Source organism: Acanthisitta chloris, unplaced genomic scaffold (genome assembly GCF_000695815.1).
Source record: "Acanthisitta chloris isolate BGI_N310 unplaced genomic scaffold, ASM69581v1 scaffold10543, whole genome shotgun sequence".
Lineage (NCBI taxonomy): Eukaryota > Metazoa > Chordata > Aves > Passeriformes > Acanthisittidae > Acanthisitta > Acanthisitta chloris.
In genome coordinates, this window is record NW_008665419.1 from 31,325 (window position 1) to 46,685 (window position 15,361).

General features: G+C 43.6%; 1 protein-coding gene across 1 annotated transcript in view; it reads left to right on the forward strand.

Moving 5' to 3' along the window:
* Positions 1-12,245, forward strand: part of MAATS1 (MYCBP-associated, testis expressed 1) — a 29,288-nt gene extending 17,043 nt beyond the window's left edge. The window contains exons 10-15 of the mRNA XM_009071747.1: positions 958-1,029; positions 2,680-2,826; positions 5,879-6,100; positions 7,326-7,474; positions 8,682-8,773; positions 11,968-12,245. Coding sequence (XP_009069995.1) covers positions 958-1,029; positions 2,680-2,826; positions 5,879-6,100; positions 7,326-7,474; positions 8,682-8,773; positions 11,968-12,245 — 960 coding nt within the window. The remainder of the gene's footprint in view (positions 1-957; positions 1,030-2,679; positions 2,827-5,878; positions 6,101-7,325; positions 7,475-8,681; positions 8,774-11,967) is intronic.
* Positions 12,246-15,361: the final 3,116 nt, after the last annotated feature.

Here is a 15,361-nt window from a genome sequence, read left to right on the forward strand (position 1 = left end):
CACCTAAGAAAAAACAGATAACTAAGATTCAAGCCCACACAACTTCTCTCATCCCACACTCTTCCCTGTTTTTCCAGCACTTCTTAAATACCACATTTCAATGCAGACCTCATAGGTTCTCTATTAAAAAAAAACCAACTTACTTTCAATTTTTAGATTTCTTTTTATCTTTCCCAGGCACCCAATGGACTTCTTCCTTCTGGTACTGTCAACTCCAGACTAGAAGACCTCTCATAAAAAAAAAAAATGCTGCCATCTGTGCTTCCCCTACTTCCTTTATTTAAAATAAGCCTTTTTTTTTCCCTCCTATGGTCATGTCCCTTTGCCTCTATGCTCCATTGGTCTTCCGAGCTGGTATCAATCACACAATGCTAAGCCAGTAAAGTTCTGAAAGAATCAAATCACAATAGAATGCAGTTAATTTTATTTCCAAACTATCACTTTCTGAGTCTTAAATTTACTGAGTTACTCTGATAAAGGTCACCACCAGAATAAATATCAAAATATAAATTGTATATGTTCCCTTTTAATTTAATCCTTTTATTTATGGTTAACAGCTCTCTTGGACCTCCTTCAGTAATAATTCTATCCCCTTAGTGTCTTGACCTGTTGAATTAATGTAGTTGATGCTCATTTTGCAAAATGACATTCAGTCAAACTACAAATAGTTCTTCTAATGCATGCAGTAATTTTCTCCATCAACATCTTAGGTACTCATCTCTAAAGACCCTCTAAAATCTCAAATAGAATCTCCTCCATCCCTTGTAAAACATGGAAGTATGTGTTATTCTGACTCACCTTCCTTTCCCTAGAAATCAGAAGAATGGTGTTCAAAAACAGCTGAAAAAAAGCAGGATATGAGTTAGACTGTTTAGTAGTTAGATGGATAATCTACAGAAATCTCAGTCTCCAAAGAAATACTTAATTGTTGTGTGGATATTTGTTATGTTTTGGCAGGAGGAAGAGGAAACAGAGCTGGCAGTGATCTGTCTGCAGAAGTTGCTCCGAGGCAGGGCTATTCAGAAGATGGTATTGTGTCCCTCTGTTTATGTCTGTCTACGGAATGATGGTGGGAATGATTGAAAGTGTGTTTGCAGTCTTTCTTCCACAGCACTAACCAGGGGTAATGAGGCTTCTGCAGCATATCCTTGTGTATGTAATCTGGGGTCCTTCAAGGCTGAAGACTTTGCTCTCCAGCCCCAGTTTCTTACAGGAACTTCTAGGTTCCTAATCATCTGTAAGTGTCCCCCTGTTCCTGCCATCCCCTGCACTCAGCTGTTTAATTAGAGGCTTCATAGCAGAATTACTCAAATGGCAAATTCCAGACTAGGTCTGGACCATGAGTACATTTTGCCTTGATTACACCCAGATCCCAGGCACAAGAAACCTCCCACATCCCAGCAGAGCAGTTTGTATTTCATAACATCTTTCCAGTTTCTGTGATGGTAAGCTGAACAGCAGGTGAAAAGCACCCTGATTTCCAGCAAGTGCAGGACTGGTCATTCTGCTTTCAGTGAAGCAGAAGGGAGTTTAGGTAAAATTATTGAGTAGCCATGCCTCAAGGGCTTTATATTAAGCAAGTCTATCACTTTTGACCAGACCAGTCCAGAAGGTTTGTTTTCATGCCTGCAGAGTGTAATTGATATTCTCTCTTCCAGGGGTTATTTAATGTTTGTGATGTGTTCCCACATGGGACCCTGACCTGAGCTTTAGCAAACAATGCAATATTGTGAAAGTTGCTTGAGGTGGAATACAGACTTCCCAAGCTTTCACCAGTTCTGTGGTGGTCTGTGACAAGTATGTTCGATGCCATTGAAAGGCTGTTGACTTTCACACCATGAGATAATTTCAGGAATCTCCTTCCAGCTACTGCTGGATCAGAAATCACAGAACCACAGAAACAATTAGGTTGGAGAAGACCTCTGAGATCATCAAGTCCAACCTAACTCAACCATGTCATGTCCATTCTTCCCTTAAACACCTTCAGGGACGGTGACTCCACCACTTCCCTGGGCAGTCCATTCCAGTGTCTAATCACCCTTTCTGTGAAGAAATTCCTCCTTATGTCCAAATATATGACTTAGTTGGAGAATGATGTGAGCAGGGTTGAGTGACCTTTTGTTGGCATTGGAAGTGTTGGAAATAAGACAGTGTCAGAGAGGGCTGGGCCACATAACCCCATAACAGGGATGACAGCAGTTTCAGCAACATCCCCACCAATTTATTGCTTTGAGCTGTTGCTGGACTACCTCAGAATGAAGGTCAGAGAACAGTAGATGTTGAAACACTGTAAAGCTTTGACATTGAGGCTGATATAACAGGGTATCCAGAAGGCTATTGCCCTTTTCACTTGACATTGGTGGTAGTGCTCCACATTCCTGTGGTTTGAGTTCTGGGTAAAGACAAACAGAATAACAATTTTAAAAAATGGTAGCAAAGGATTATCTATACTCCACAGCAGAAGGTCTCAACTTTCATCTTCTATGCAGGAGGGTTTAGGCAACGTTTACCTGACAGCTGTGGTGTTTGTCTAAATGCAGCCACAAATTTGTTATAGAGAACTAGGTCTTGGAAACAACTGACCTTGCAACTTGGAGAAAAAGGGTGTGCTCTGCTGGTAAAACATGTTGAATTATATTCTTCATTCAATATGCTCAGTTGTTTATGTTTATTTTAAAGATGTTTGAAGGGAAGGAGAAGCGAATGGATCTGATCCAAGAGCTGCGCACCACTCATGCACTCCAGGAGGATGGACAGCTGCTCTTGAAGGCAGAGAAGGAAATGACACTGGCTCTACAGCAACAGCATGACTTGCAAATGCACAAGGTTTGCCTGCATAGATGGGAAGGTTGATTCACACCACTGTCCTGACCAGGCACTGTGCTTGCAGTACTACCAACACTCTCACATTTAATTTCTTTATGTTTTCTATTATCCACAGCACAGAAGGGACCCCAATAACAATAGCACTCCCTTTGCACAGGCTGAGCACTGAATGCCTGAGGGGCTGAAATTGTTCTCTCACTGCTGTGGGGGCTCTGGAGAATCTTGGAAACAGACTGAGGCGCCCTGACCACAGCTGCTACCCAGGCTGTGGTTGCTTTGTTTGCGGACAGAGCACTTATTTATATTTACAGGGCTTTGAACAAACCGTAGTGTCAGACAAACCTCAGTTTTCCCACATTTCAGTCCATTTGACTGGTACTGTGACCTGGCATCACAATACATGCTTGTCAGTTACATCTGTCAGATGTTTTACTGAATGTTTGTTACTGCTGTGTTATTTCCCTGTTCCTTTTATAGCTTGGTACCCTTTCAGGCTCCTCCTCAGGCATAAAACATCACAAAAGAAGCCAAAGCAGACTTAGTTTTGTAAATCCTGCTGGGCTCCAGACTTTTAGAACCTTAACAGTGGCATTTCATTGCTGTACCTGCCACTGTTATGCAGAGCACAGAAATTTTGGGCTCCATCCTCTACCAAGGATCTAGTGAGAGCCAGGGATGCAAATTCCCATCCTGTGTCCTTGCAGGGCCACAACCTTCCAGAGCAAAGTGAATAAAATGGTAGATGCTGGTCTGAAATGGAGCATGAAATTATGTCCAGAGGTCAGTGCATCTCAGATATATAGTATCTCTCCAATTCCTGCAGGTTTTCTTGTAGTTTTTACTACTCTCCTGTTTTTTCAATGACCAGCTGTGAGCCAATTCTGCAGCTTCCATAGTATGATAACAGTGTCCTCTGGCCAGTTGGCCTGGTGGAGATGAACCAGACCATTACTTCCTTCTGGGTGGGCACAACAAAATTTCCTCACAAATATCAGCAAAAATTGAACCAGGTGATTTGGTTTAGCATTCCCAGGTGCTCCCTCATACACAGAGAGCCCAGTGTGGAATGCTGGAATAAAGAATTTTCTCTGAGGAATTAAGATAAAAATAAAAGCCTTAGGCATTAGGAACTTGAAATGCTCTTCTTCTTCTAGAAGCCCAGGTGAGAGTGAAGGACAGAGCAGTTTAGAAACCATAATGACATTCATAGAGAGAGAGAGAGAGCAAATGGGAAAGATGTTGACCTCTGATCTCAGAATTTCCTTTTGGGAGAGCCACTATCCCCCTCTGCTGGTATCGACCTCCTCTACTCTGGCTTTTTTTTTTAACTATGTCCCTGAAGGCGCACAGTCCAAGGCTCAGGTCTTCAAACATTCTGAACTTTAAAACTCTCTGGAATGCATGTACAGGAGTTTTCTATGTGTGGCTATTTGAGAAAGTCACTGATGACTCACAGGTTTTGGTGGTCACAGGTTTTTATCAGGTTTTTTTGACCTTTCCAATATAAAAAGAGGCATTTTTCAAGAAATCCTTCCTGCAGAAGTAGGACAGAAACTCCAGCTAAAATGGTCAGAAATAAGGAGTTGAAAATTTCCAACTTGGATGTAACAGAAGTCTAAGACAAGAGTGTTCCTGAGTTGTTTTTCTCCATTTCACACCAGTTTTGTACACAGCACCTGGAGCAATGAAGAGGAAGGAGCACATTAGTGCCATGTTATCCCTCTCTGTGGGGTGGTGCAGTTATTGCATGGCCATCCTCCATCTTAAACACCCGTGGGCTAAGTGCTGTCACTTCTAGACATGTGCACCACTGACAATCCTACTTGCTTTGTAACACTGCCTGAGCAAATGGCACAGCAGTATAAGAAAGCTGATTTATTATTACTAGTCTGGGATATCTCAGGTCCATATTGAGTTTTATGTTTAGGTCTGTTCTGTTATTGCCTGTTTGTTCCAACAGACACACAGCATCCCAGCCAAGGGCTGTGGTTTCAAACTCCATACTGAAGATAACAAACTTACCATAGCTCTTGTCCCGTTCTGAAGTGCAACTGCACATACCCAACCCATAAAACATGATGTGCTTGGAACAAGAAGTGAATGGTGCAGTAACACTGAACACCTGGAATCTAGTCTCAGCTCTGTCACAGGCTTTCTGATTTTCCATTACCTGGTATTTTGAGGTCTCATTTGCACTTCTGCAAACTTAATACAATTAGTGTCTATTTGAATTTGTTAGCAGTTAGTAACTTGTACAGTGTTAGGTAATAACTCAGTGCCTGAAGCTGTAAGGACTCATGGTTGCTTTATTATTTCAGTCAATTGAATCACTTTGGTTGCACCATGAATGTCCAGCCAAAGATGTACCATTTCACTGAGGGGGCTTTGAACTGTAGCATTTTGTATCCTTAGGAGAGGATAGAAGTGCAGTGGTACTCACAGTTCCAGTTTCCTAAAGCTTTACTCTGTTTCTCTGCTCATAAAGCTTGAAGTTTACTTTTCCCATACTAGAAAGAAGCTTAATTTGCAACTTTTGATCCTGTTTTTCTGTTCTGGTCTGGCTAAGCTTAGCACAGAAAGATGGAGGGTATGCAGCTGAAGTAACTTCATTGTCATTTGTATCCCTCCTCTCCCTTGGGCAGTGGAGCAGTAACAAGCAGGTGGCCTCAGCAGTTATTCTGTTTATACTCACAGGCACAAAAGCAGTTCATAATATCTGGAATACAGCAATGTCTACTGCTTTATCTCCTCCCACACATCCAAGCACAGGGGCTGCTTGTCCTATTGTGACAATACCAGAACTTTTCCTGTCCTGACTAGTTTTGCCATTTTTTAGCCTCTTTGTGCCATCAGGGCCTGTACACAGGAACATGACATTGTGCAGAAATCAGCCAGTGCATGTAAAACATGAAGAATGCTAAACTCCTGGGGTTGTCCCATGCCTGCTCTGAGTGGATGCTGCAGAGCTGTTTCACATGCCTGTGGTAGTCCTGGGCTTTCGAACAACATTCCTGGGGTTTGTAACACAATTCTTTGCATTTTTTGTTTAAAGATGTCATCAGTGGAAAACAGCTTGGCCCAGGTAGAAGGAAGGACACTGGGAAACATCCTTGATTTTCTGTCCAAAGAGCTGGTCAGGCTGCAAGAAGAACGGAAGATCCATGCTTTTGTCATGCTGGCTGAGAGGCAGAGGCAGATGCGGGAAGCAGAGGAGAGTGGACGTCGTCAGGTGGAAGAGAGGCGGCGCCGGGAAGAAGATGACATTTTCAGACAGGCAAGAGAGGGAGACTGGTGGGACTGTGGGCAGTTTGTTGGAGCTGCCTCCTTGTGGGAAGGTCCAGATGGATGGGAGCTGCTTCATCTCTGACTTTGGTGGTGGCGAGTTTTAAAATTGAGGGGGCAGGCTTAGTGAAGAGAGGGTGATTCCTTCCTGAAAGAGTCGTACCCATTAAATTAGGGATGATCTGAATACCCCTACAGCCAGTCCTGTTAGGCATGTCATGAATGGATGTAGGTTTCTGAATTTCTACAACAAACACCTGTGGATAACAGATCATCATACCTAGATCATATTTACGAATTGTATTTTGTCAGCACTTGGTCTGCCCAGCAGAACTATTAGGTGCTTTCCCAGGAAGGATGCCTTTAAGCAAGAGTTTGGAAAGATTTTTGCCTCCCCCTCCTAAAGTGGACTGCAAATAACAATAGGTACAAAATTTATTTTGAGGTCATGATAATGGATAACATATCCTTGAAAAACAGAAAAATACATCCTGAATTACCATATTCCATAACTATTCTGTAGTCCTATTCCCTTGGAAGGAGTGAAGCATATTTCTCCCAGTAGAAAGGCATGAGTGGGAGTCTAATTGACTAAACCAATAATTTTCCAACTTTGAGGGAGGCAGTTAATACCAAGAGAGTCTGGCATCATGTTTATTTTTCTTTGAATTTTAGTTTCTTCTCTTATCTTTTCTGAGTGGGAAGCAAGTAGGGTCAAAGTACCATAAGCTTATGCCCTTCAGACTAGCAGAAGAAAAATACCCATTTCTAGAATCTCTGCTCTACAACCATTGCAAGGAAACCAATAATTTTATCTTGGTTTTTGACTGGCTTGATGGAACCTTTTCCTTCAGAGTTTGCTTGAATGAAAGCTTATTAATTTACTGCAGTCAATACTGATGATCATTATTTGGCAATTGTTGCTTAGGGGACCATGAGAATTGAGGAAGCAACTGCCATTGCATTCAGAGGATGAATCTGGATCTGTGGATAAGCTTTTCTTCCACCACTGATTCTTTCCTGTACTTGTTCAATTAGTTCTCAGAACAAATTATTAGAAAAGAAGTTTTTACAGAGAGCATCTCTGAACACAAACCTCAGGCTGGACTGCCTGAAATTAAATCTTGTAAAAATCTGTTGTTCTCCAGAAATCCGCTTCCACCATGCTCCTGATGCAGCAATAGATAGCAGAACAATATCTTGGTGTTTTGTTCCAGGTGGTGAACGTGCAGCAGAGAACTATTGACTCCTACTTGGAAGACATTATCCTGAGTGGCATAGAGAACACAGCTGAAGGACAAGCCAGGGAAGAGGTTCAGAGAATGGCTGTAGAAATCAATGACATTGCTTACGAAATAGAAAGTCGGTACGTTATTAAACGGCACATTAGAGGCTGTTTACAGCAGTTTAGAACCAGCCTGACCATCTGCAGCTGTGGTTATGTCTATAATCCAAGATATGGGAAGGGCAGAGCAATACTGCTCATGGTCGCTTCATTAGTGTGACTGCTGTGTGGGAACCATGCACTTACTACCTAGTACACACATAAATCCATCAAAGCCTGATTTTCATACAGCATGTGCCAGATACCCTTTGCAAATCACTCGTGCGCTCTGTGAATCACCCTTTTTGATTTCTCCACACCAGTGTGAGGCTGTGGCTGAGCTTTGAGTGAATCTGGGAACTGCCTAAAGCAATACCCATTCATACCGATCTTTTCATTTATTTACACTACTACAGAAAATCCATTTGAAAGAGATGCTAAGAGATAGAGCTATGCAGCAGCCTTTCATTCTGGGGTGGCTGTTCTTTAAGAAACTGCCAATTTCCATGGAGGTCAGTCATATTGATGGCTGCCTGACAAGGCACTTTGAGTAGTGTAAGTTGTTGAGAATACCTCAGCCTTGTGTTTGGCTGGGGCATCAGCAGTGAATACTTTTTAGGATCTGCCAAACCTCCAGTTCAGTTTCTATGCTCTTTCTTTTGGAATTGAGCCATAAAAATCCCAATGACACAGTGACTCTCCTATGGTACAGCAGCTGTGTATTTTGTATCCTGATGAATACAGCCAGAATGCTGAAGTCCTTGGGGAGAATGAAGCACAGATAATGTGTGCAGCCCCTGGGCCAACTGGGAACCCACCAAACACTGGCATGGAAAAGAGCATGGGGACCAGCCAAATGCAGAGTCACAAAAGGCAAGAATTTAGCAAACTCAGCAATGAGCCAAAGACTAAATGGACAAAGACACAAATCCACAGAGGTATCGCTGTGTCTAGTTCAGTTTGTCATCAGTGAGAACTGGGCTTCTAAATAGCTTTGGGGATAAGGAGCCTAGGGTGATCTTCTCCCTGCTTTCCAATGCAGTATTGGAAACATGTTGGCAGTGCAGCACAGAGGGGAATAGTCACACTGTCACCTATTGGTAGGATAAAGAGAGACCCAGCTGACAATTACTGCCCTGACAATACACTCCCTTGGAAACAGTGAGAATATTTACAAGGGAGTCTAGTGTTTGCAGAGGTGATCTGGAGATAAAATTAAAATACTAATTCCACTGCATCTGTTCCGTAGTCGAACTCGCTTACAGTCAGAAGAGATTGTAGCAGAGCTGGTTTATGATTTCCTGATTCCAGAAGCTGAGAAATGGTCTATGAGAGAAAGAGGTAAGAAGTCCAGTAACTTTATTCTCTTTGTGAACTGGTTCCCTTTCCTCATTCTAGCTCTGTGAAAGGAAAGTTGCAGTGCCAAGTGTTGTCTCAGTTCTCTGAGATTCCTTTTTTTGTGCTCTGCAGGTAGAAAGTTAAGCCCTTTGACCCTCTTTTCACTATTTTCTTTGAGCTTTAGTCTTTTTAAATGGTGCCTGGAATTCAGATCTGCTTTAAGATCTGGACTGTGCTTTTGCCAGGAAAGGTTGGGCCAGATGATCCTTGAGGTCCCTTCCAACCTGCTATTCTATGATAAATTTTGTGTATCTGCAGCAATAAAACCACATGAAAAGATGTAGCCCATTGCACCTCCAAAACCAAACTGGGCAAAGCAGTGTGGCTGTGAATTGTCTATTATATATCAATTCCTGAAAATTGTAGAAGTCTGTAACAGGCAGATTACTTTAATATATGGATATATGGAAGGAAGGTTATATGCTTTCCTATGCTTCTCCCTCCTCCCCAGCTGGCTGAGAGCTAGAAGCAAAGATAAAGATTTAGGGTTGGCTGTATCATGTTGTAAGTAGGTAATTTTGAAGTTGTAAATGATGCTTCTATTTAACAACAATGGAATAGCATCTGTCAAAATACAGAGGGGAAGACCCTGGAAACCTGTGTATTACATTGAGTATCATGAATAAATGGCTGCTCTTAACTGGGATGTTTTTACTGACCAGCACACTCGGAAGGCCATGACTAAACCAGTTTCCCATAGAAAGTGAGTATGACCTCTGTGGTATCATGACAGAGTTTGAAGGGTTCCTTGCTGCAGTGCTCTTCTCTGACTTGAGAACAGAGGCACTTACTTAATTGCCTTTTTTATTGCTTTGTGACTGAAAACACAAACCCTGCGTACACATTTTGTGGTCTCTGAATTGTGCAAGTTTTGTTCTTCCTAGTTTGTGTCTTTGCCACAAGACCAGTACCTGTTCAGCACCTGGCAATCCTGCATAAGCATAAATCAGCTCCCTTCTCTTTAGCACTGCTTCTGCCAGCCTACCAAAGCAGGTGATGTCATTTTAGTCAGTGAAGCCTCCAGCTCAGGCACTAACACACACAGGTTAGCCTGTCTCAGAAAGGGGAACAGAAAGAAGACCTGGAGATGGCCTTGGATTCTGGACACAGAGAGGACAAACATAAAGAAAGAAAATATGTACTGGGCTTAAATGCAACAGCAGCTCAGCAACAAAGCATCTCAGAAGCACTCTCAAACAACAGAGGGAAAAAATCAAAATCTGTGATACCTACAGGGTATCAGAGCTAGACCCAGACAAAAATTAGAGTGGATGCTGGTGGGAGAGCTGCAGCAATAGGCAATAAAGTACAAGAGCTCCTTCAAACCTGATCAGGTGAAATTTGCCACAATGTTCTTGTGGCAGCAGACATGAAATGTCAGGAAGAGAACTGGCTTGTACTCTCTTCTGCTATTGCTGCATGGCATGGAGGGGAGTCCATACACTTAAGAGGCAGCTGAATTCTACCAGATGTACACTCTGATAAACACACCCTGCTGCAAACATCCTGCACAGCAGTACTTTAAGGGAAGCAGAACCAGTAACTATTCCATGTAATTCCAAAGGAAATAGTATCAAAGAATGGCATTGGATCTCATGAGCACATTTTGTATTGCATCTCTGTAGTGGCTTTTAAAGCTTTCCCTATGGTGAGCCAAATTATTTGTTATAAAACTGTGTTTTAGCAATCTGGCCTGTGCTTGAGCTTTCACCTGCCTTGAAACTATCAGGAAGTGATCTGAGAGCACAGTTGTCTGGCCTGTCAGAGGAGCAAATCCATTTGCAGAACAAAGATTTGAGGGCCTGCAAATTTAGCCTTTGCTTACGTTTTAGCTTCTCCTTAAACATCTCTGTGTTGCCAATACCTAGTAGGTTTTTTGTTTGTTTGTTTTTCCCTTCTATTTGCTGCATTTTGATGCTTAAAAGCAGTAATTATTCAATACTGGCTCATCCTGAATCCCTCTGCACCTCACTTTTGAACCCTACCTCACTGGAAATAGAAGTCAATGTGGTGATATGAAAAAACTTGCTTGGAAAAGGACAATCGCTCGCCAATATGAGCTCACTTTATTTTAGATGGAATTCCTTGTGGATGGATGAAGGGACTGCAGCAATACCAGGAGAGTATTCCCAGTGTAGTTGATGCAGTTCATGCAAACATGATTGAAGCCAAAATGCCTTGGGTAGAGAAAGGTCTCCTGGGAATTGAGATCCAGCTGGTGAAGGTCAGCTTTTCAAATGCAAGTGAGATCCAATTGCATTCATTGTTGACAAAATGGACCTGGGAGATGGATAAACATAAACAGGGTGGGTTAGTAACATTGAGTGACTGAGACAGGGATAGTCTGCAGGACACCAGTGCTTCAGAGCCACAGTTAAAGTACAGCTCAGCCTTACAACAGACCAAAGCATGGACTTTGGCATGGAAGTGACACAGTGAGAGCCACAGCTTATGCCTGCAACATTCTCCACACCCTCCCTAAAAGTGCACAGTATTTCAATCCCCACAATTGAAATAAAGAGGGAGCAAACAATAGTAAAGAGCAATGAAGAGAACTGTAGGGTGAATGCTTAGGCTTCGGTAAGTAATTATTTCCCAAGAGGTGGGTTAGAAATACATAAACATTACTTTGGATGAGAAGAACAAGACAGAGTTAATGACTAATCTTGCTGTAGCCAAGGGGAGACAATAAGGAAGGTGACTTAATTTGGCAACAGTGTCCCCAAGTCTTACTTTGAACTCAGAGTTTCTCAGTGCAGGCCAAATCATAGCACAGGAGAAGGCAGATTTCAGCTGGAGTCTTCCAGAGGCCTGCTGCAACTAATAGACACTGAAGGAGAAGTTATTTTAAAGCCTGATAACATATCCTGGGCAGTTGTGTCTAAACCTGGAAAGGAACACTTTGGCTGTGCTTCCCACTATGGGGGCCAGACTTCAAAGTGAAATGCAAAGTTGGTTGCTGCTATTAGGTGGCAGTAGAACACTTTCAGCCAAAGTTAGAAGGGCATGATTTTTTTCCCTGCGATAGGCTTTTCCACAGCTGCAGGATGGCTAAAAGCAATCCCTCCCTTCTCCCCTACGGAGAACCCTTTGCTGTACATTTCTAAGTAAAAAACCTTTCCTCTTTTTATGCACAGTGAGGCAGTCCCAAAGAAAACACCTCTGTGCTGCTCATCAGATCATCCACAGGGGCACAGAGAGGGTTTTGGCTGATCTGGCACGACATCAGGAGACATCTGCCAGCGAGACAGAGGGAGTCCCTCCTGCTGGGACAGCTGCTGGACCAAGTGCAGCTGACAGCACTTGCCTGACCACAATTGCATGCGAACTAGATAAACTTGTGTTTGAAGAAAGCCCAGGAGAGACAGAAGTGAACCCTTCTGATAGATCAGACAAGGATCCCACAGCCTTCTAGAGACACGAGATGAATGAGGTGAGTTTCCCTTCCCCTCTGTGATTTGAGCTCGGAGTATGGTGAAGGAGAGGAAACTACTTTATGTTTACTTTTTCAGGGCACCCAGAATGGAAAATCCTCTCTCTCCCTTGGGCTGTCCCTCCTGCTGCCTGACAGCAATGTTGTCCTGGAACCACTCTATACATTTTGGTATGGCAGCCCCACTCCCTCTCCACCTTGTCTTGGACCTCATTGCTAATTTTCCTCTTCTGATTATTAAGAGAAGCTTGAGTAAGAAAGCAGTGCTAGCATTCCTTGTTTGTGTTCCTGGCACAGACCAATAAAAATCTTCACCTGGGCTTTCAATAGTATTTCTTTGCATCAATAACATAAAATACAAAATACTCCAGCAATGGGAAATTTTGAGTTGCAGCCATACACAGTCAAGCATGTCCCACAGATTTTCTTACTGGTGTGCAGCTGAGCAGCTTCCTGCATTAGCACTGCTATTAATAAGTCATTGGTGTTGAATAAAAACAGATTTTACATCAGATTTTCACAGAATTAGTCCTTGCATAAAGAAAAAGTGCCTTTGACCTCAGCAGAGTGGTTCTTGTCAACCAGGCAGTGTCTGGCACTAATAACTAAGGCTAGGTCATAGCAGAATGACATGGGCATGGAGGGACTGATGTGTTTTTCCAGAAATGTTACTCTTTGGACTGACCTCTTCTTGCTTTTTATCATCCCAAATGAGAACAATCCTGGAAAGAATCTTATTTCTCTTAGAAGAGTGTTAGTCACTCTGGCTTTCCAGCTCCAGAGGGCTACCCAGAAAGGATGTGGCTTGTGTTTGCAAGCACAGGGGGTGCTCCAGCTCAGGATGCCAGAGAGCAGCAGGCTGCAGGCAGGCACAGTGCATCTGCTCAGAGAGCTCTCAGGCCTTGCTCAGCTCTCCAGCACTCTCCTGTCAGAGTTCCCGAGGTGTGTGACTTTAGCACCTGAGAGGTACATTTACACCAGTGCCAGCATCAAACACCACATTTCCGAGGAGTAGGCACATCACACCCAGAATGCTTTACTCCTTGATGGCTACAACTTTGGCAACAAAGAGCAATATCTTCCCTCAGTGCTAATGTGACAATGAGCTGATCTCTCTCCACTTCCATCATTTCCTCCTGATAAATTGCCCATTCCTCTTGCTGAGTCTGAAACGTTCAGGTGTGGTCCAGCTAATCCCAACCATAGCACTGCTCCTTCAAAACACGAACCAGCAGCTGGTCAAAAATTCAGGCTCATTAGTGCATTCCTGTAAAAATTTTGCATCAAGTTTCTGTTTTGTGGACTGGGCTGGGGCAGAGTGCAGGGAGAGGAGTGACAGGGAGGGGAGAGAGAAAGAAGAAAAAAGTGGAAATACCCCTGTATTCCACTGAGCTTTAAATAAGAGCTGGAGAGAGGAAACTGAGAGCTGCACCAAACTACTGCTGGTCTCCAGGTCACTGGACCAGGGCCACCAGGGGACTGGTGGGGTCAGGCAGCCTCTGCAAGTACTGCAGCTTCTGGCAGGAATCAGAGAGGGGTGATAGGTTTTGGTCAGGACTGTGAGGATGATCCCATCAGGGACTGGGGATGTGGGACAATTCTCACAGCCTGTGTAGCTAGTCAGTAAAAGGGAAGGTGGCAAATGCAAAAGTATGAAACGAAACACTCTCCAGAGTGTGGGAGGACAAGCTGTGCAGGGATCGGCTCCGTTGCCTCAGGCCACCTTGGACAAATTTAGCCTGGTTGAAAGTGTGTGGGGATAACATGAATCACAAGATCCAATGTAATAGGAGAGACATGGAAAACTTGATGCAGCAGAACAGTAGAACAGGAAGCACGATCCATTGAGGCATTTGCTGTATTTCTGAGATGGCCTGTCAAAACAGACATTCTCCATGTGGCTCATTGTACAATTTCATGTGGTTTTAAAAAGGTAAGTATTTCAGCAGGCGTGGGAATGGACAGAGGTTGGTCTTCTGTAGGGATACAGCCCTCTGCATGACAACAAGGGGGCAGGGGACTCCAGATACTATGCACAGCCTGAGCTATAAATGTCTTGGCTTCTGTTGTGATTTAAGGGACACTGTCAGGGTAAAGCCATCTTTTCCACATGACGTTACCTAGCACGTAAACTGAAGGCCACAGCAGGATTCCTGCAGGAAACTGTGCTCTAGAAACTGCTTTCAATTGTCATGTGTGGGGTGGGTTTTTTTCAAGCTTTGCAGAACGTACTTTGAGAAAGAAAATGAGCACAGTGAGAGGGAATTGGGATCATAAATCAACAGTGTAAGAATGCACCATTCCCTCTCCTAACAGGAGACAGAACAGCCCTGGGGAGGAGCCCATACCCGAAACAAACACAGCAGATGACACCAGGGCTGCACCAATACAGTGGAAACACGGGGAAAATTCAGTTTGTCCCTCTTTTCTTTTACCAGCTGCCCACAGGGAGGGAGCCTGGCTGTGCTGCTCTGCTGGCTTCTGCCTCCTGGCAGGTGGGGGAGACAGGCTGAACCAAACAGGCCTCTGGGATCACTGTGCCCTGAGAATGGTGAAAAATCAGTCTCTTTGCAATAAATGATTGAATGCAAATTGCCTCAGGGCTTCCCTGCCGATAGGGCTCTTGTGGAGTGGAAGGAGGAAATCCTATCATGGTAACTACAGTGCAGCAAACAAGGATTTTGGGTAGGATAACTGGAAGTCAACACACCTTTTTCACTGGACACCTGCAGTATCTGCATTTTTGTCAACATAAAAAGCACACCAAACCCATGCTCTCCCATCTCTCCTTCCTCCCTTAAAAGCAACATGACCATCACAAAATTTGCTGCCATAGACTTGTCTGTGGTGCTGTTAAAAGAGTTCCTGCCACTTTCTGACCCCTGCTGTTCTCTCTGCTCCTGGTCTTTCAAGTGCACAGGATTTTCCTGCTACTTTGTTGGGCTCAATTCAGCCCTCACACAAATTTTTTTTGGGGGGTGGAGTGAGGAATAACCCTAAGTATGGTCCTCACATGCCCAAAGCTGTTAACAAAGTGCCATGGTTGAACCCCAGACAGCAGCCAAGAGCCTCACAGCCACTCACTCACTCCCCCACCA